Genomic DNA, 4159 nt, shown 5'->3' on the forward strand with positions numbered 1-4159 from the left:
CTTTGAATATGGAATTGAAGCTATCTCTGCAGGTCACCCTTTAGCCAAATAATTAATTGGCTTACAAAATAAACAGTATCAGTCAGGAACAATATGGTCTCTCAAACAATGAACTATATGAGATGAAACGGAAATATACCCAAAAACCAAGGAGAGAGGCAAAGGGGGAAGGGAAGCTGGATCAACGGTAACAGAACAAGCAGAATGGAAATCGTGAGAGTGCTGACACATTGTGAAAACTGTGAGCAATGGCACAGAGCAATCTGTATAAAAATTACTGAAGGGGAACCTCATTTGCTGTGCCAACTTTCTTCCAAAACACAATAAAATGCTAAATAAAAAAAGAGAAAAATATTGCCCATAATCCTACCATTTAACCTGACCAGCATGCAGATGTAAGTTTACAAGTTTTAATCATAGTACACTTAGAACTCTGTGTTTCTTTTTTACTTAACATTATTGTTGTTGTTATGTGCCACTGAGTCGGCCCCCACTCATAGCAACCCCTCCTTGGGTTTCTGAGGCAGTATAACTACAGAAGTAGGATTGCCCAACCTTCCTTCCGAGGAGTGGCTGGTGGGTTTGAACCGCCAGCTTTCTGGTTAGCAGTCAAGTGCCTTAGGCACTACGCTACTTTCAAAATAATATCCACATAAATTAAAAAAGAACATCAAAAATATTTTATGCTAAAAGCAACCTTCACGTATTTCCTTTAGGGAAACTTTATGGCACCATGTGGCTAATCCTTTCTGGGATGGGTTTAAGTTGAGATGGGCCACTAGTGTCCAATTAATTAATTTTTTTTCCCCTGATTATATATTTCCATTCTAAGGCAACTGGAAAGTGCATAAAATTATAAAGGAGATAAAAAATAGCCACAATTCTGTCATCCTAAGGGGCACATGACAATATTTTGGCATTTTTTTTGTCCCTAGTTCTCAAGCTATGATTTTTAAATTGTTGAAAATCACAGGTATACATATACATAAATTTGGCACTTTTTTTTTTTTTTTTTTTTGGTCAGATGAGCATATTCCCATATGAAGGAAAAATTTTAATTTTTAATGGCTGCATAATACTCCATCATAGACCACAAGTTAGTTATTTGTATCTAATTTTTTCTTTACGTCAGTTGGCAATGAGCATTCTGTGTGGGAATTCTGGTTCCTATTTCTAAAAAAGATTCCATAATAGTGGAATTACTGAGTGAAAAAGAATGAACATTTTAAGCTCCTAATATATGCCACCGGCTTTCCAGCAAGATCATGTCAATGTCACTTGCACCAGCAGTGTAGGGACAACACTGTTTGTCTTCTACAGTTGCCAGCACTGCATGTGACTGTTTTTAAATCTTAAATGAGACCTTGGCATCTAGCCCAGACATCAGCATCTACTGGCAAAGATATGCTTTTCTGACTGGGGCTCTCTCGATGGCATCCTACTGTCTCCCTATAAGTGAAGTACTATTCCTGGTAGCCATATAATTCTAATACATTCCTCTTGGGAAAAAGGAATGATGGGATGCTAGAGCTGAGAGGAGCGCTAAAGAGTCCCAGGAGGGAAGTGACTGGCTCCAGGCTATGGGGCATCCGACACACTTCACTCCAGGCCTGTTGACTCTCGAGTGTGGAGCGCTTTTCACTGCCCATGTTTCTGTGCCTAAAGAGGACTTAGGGCAGAAACAAAGGAGGTCCCACTCGCCAAATGAAAGGTAAAAAGAAAACAGAAAAGAGCCATGAGGGTTAGTGCGTAGGTGTTTTCCTTCTGCTTTTCCATTCACAGTGTTGTGATGTATTTTATATAGTACAAAGAAGAAATTTAATTGGAAACCAATCTTCTTACGTTAAAAGTCGCTGTTGTATTTCTTCCCAGGAATCCCTGCGGTTCTCATCGACATACATTCGAAACAGGATCCTCAAACAGCAGGCCAGGCTGCTGGTTTCTTGTTTGAGAAGATTGGGTTTAGACTTGCCCTTAAAACCTGGAGATCAGATAGTCGTGTGAGTAGTGCTAATTTCTAGGATTATGGGAAGGAGTAATGTGGGAGGGAACCTTTAGGAAACACTTAAACACCTCCTATACTTTATAGTGCTCAACTACCTGAAATGGAAAGCTCTGTGTGAAGGGTAACACCATCAGCTTCATCTTCTCAAGTGTTCTTAAGAATTCCAGCATGTTTCTAAGTTTCAAGATATTTTTTTCACAAAGTACACAATAGATCATAAGAACATACTATGTTAAACAAAACACATGATCTGCCAGAGAGATGTGTGAGCCAGTCACTTTCAAAATCATCTTCCTCTTCTTCTTTTTTTTTTTTTAAAGTGAAACCTTATTAAAGGCAACGATATAAAACATCTGCATATTTTAAAGCCATGGGGGAAAATGACATTTTAAAAAACTGCGGGTTAAATTAGTAATTTGGAGAGAAAATGAAGTAATGGTAACAATAGAAAAACATTAATAAAACTTTTTTTTTTTTTTGCAAAATTCAAAATAATGAGAATCTCACTCCCCTCACTGCTACAGAAAAGACAAAAAAAAGGATACATATACATACATACATTCACACACACAACACACACTCAGAGGAAAAGTATAATGTTAAGCTGGAGACCAAGTGAGCTGTAAACTGTATTTCTGCTTTTGGGACATGCAGCACTGCTGATAATCAGCAATTACTGCCAGTACCATGGAACCTTGCTGTTGCTTCAGGGGCCTTGGAAAGTGAGTGAGCAATTTTGGTGACTTGGTGGTGTAATGTCACATTCACTACTATAATTTAAATATTTTTATAGCTGATAACGATGTTACCTAATGCCCAAAAATCTGTATTGTTGGAATGGAAGTTAGATATAATTTTTTAAAAATAAATAAATAAGAGGCAGCTGAGTGGGTCAAACTCAAAAACAGATAAATAAACGGTACTGAAAAGCAAAGTCACATTACAGCTATTACAGTTACTGTGGATACATGTGCAGCAGGAATACAACCCTTCTCCTTTACTCTCATCTAAAACCAAAACCAAGCCCACTGCCATCAAGTCAATTCCAACTCATAGTGACCCTACAGGACAGAGTAGAACTGCACCATAGGGTTCCCAAGGCTATAAATCTTTATGGAAGCAGGCTGCCTCATCCTTCCCTGGCAGCCTTTACTTTTAGGCTTAGGGAATATACCTCTTGAACGATTTGAATTTGGAATTTTAAGAGGTCTTGAGGAATCAACATGAGATTCAATCTCTTCATATAAAAAATACTCCATTTCTTCTAGTGATCCTTGCAGATGTAGAATCACATATATTTTCAAAGCATATAAATATGATGTGAAACTTGATTTGAAATATTGGACTCACCACCAGGATTTATGCATTTATTTTTGGAGAAGGAAGAGAAGAAACATGGAATCGTGGAATCCCTAAAAGCCTTAGGAATTGTCTGAATGTTTTCAGTTCTCCCTAGCCTACCACATTTTTTATGTTATACTTTGCTACACAATTTAATTTGACGTAGAATTTTTTGATTTACTAGATCAATTCAAGTCTTCAACATTCAGTTTGTGGTTTCATCAAATTCTGAGAGTCTATCAGGTACCACGCAGTGATCCTGGTGCAGGGATAAAACCTAGAAAGCACTTTCCTTCCTTCCCTCTCAAGCATGAAAATACTCCACAAATGACTCCAGCTATGTTTTAAAATATCAGACACTTCTCAAAGGTTCTAATGTTTCAGCACCATTGACAGTGTAGCCATTTGCCCTATTTGCTATGTGGCTTTACCTGCTCGCCATAGGACGGTCCGCTGCTCATAATTGGAGTTGAAGGCCTTTGAGAATGAATGGGACTCCTGTAAACAGTCCAGCAGCTTGAACAGGTGCTGCGATGACATGTACTTGTACATGCCCTGGTCCTCTGTCTCTATGTGGATCTCTGCATCCAGCGTATCTTGCTAGAGGAAGGAACGGAGGAGAGCTAAATGAACATAATGGAATGGCTTTGGAACATCAGCAAGAAAGCCTTCCCAAGACACTGTGATATCAGATGAAGACAGTCTTGAGTCTCTGCAGTGTAGTAAATTACTTTGTGTGGCTTTTCTACCCATAAGTCTTTGTAAACTCCAAGGTGGGATTTGCTATGAGCAACTGAGGAGCTCCTGATTGCT

The 4159-nt window shown here is 38.6% G+C and overlaps 1 protein-coding gene across 1 annotated transcript in view; it reads right to left on the reverse strand.

Moving 5' to 3' along the window:
• ARFGEF2 (ADP ribosylation factor guanine nucleotide exchange factor 2) overlaps positions 1 to 4159 on the reverse strand; it is a 125907-nt gene that overhangs the window by 16053 nt on the left and 105695 nt on the right. Inside the window, exons 36-37 of the mRNA XM_007938332.2 lie at positions 3778 to 3946; positions 1843 to 1981 (exon numbers count right to left, since the gene is read on the reverse strand). Coding sequence (XP_007936523.1) covers positions 1843 to 1981; positions 3778 to 3946 — 308 coding nt within the window. The remainder of the gene's footprint in view (positions 1 to 1842; positions 1982 to 3777; positions 3947 to 4159) is intronic.

This window comes from Orycteropus afer, unplaced genomic scaffold (genome assembly GCF_000298275.1).
Source record: "Orycteropus afer afer isolate SDZICR_OR568_19922 unplaced genomic scaffold, OryAfe1.0 scaffold00049, whole genome shotgun sequence".
NCBI classification, from domain to species: Eukaryota; Metazoa; Chordata; class Mammalia; order Tubulidentata; family Orycteropodidae; genus Orycteropus; species Orycteropus afer.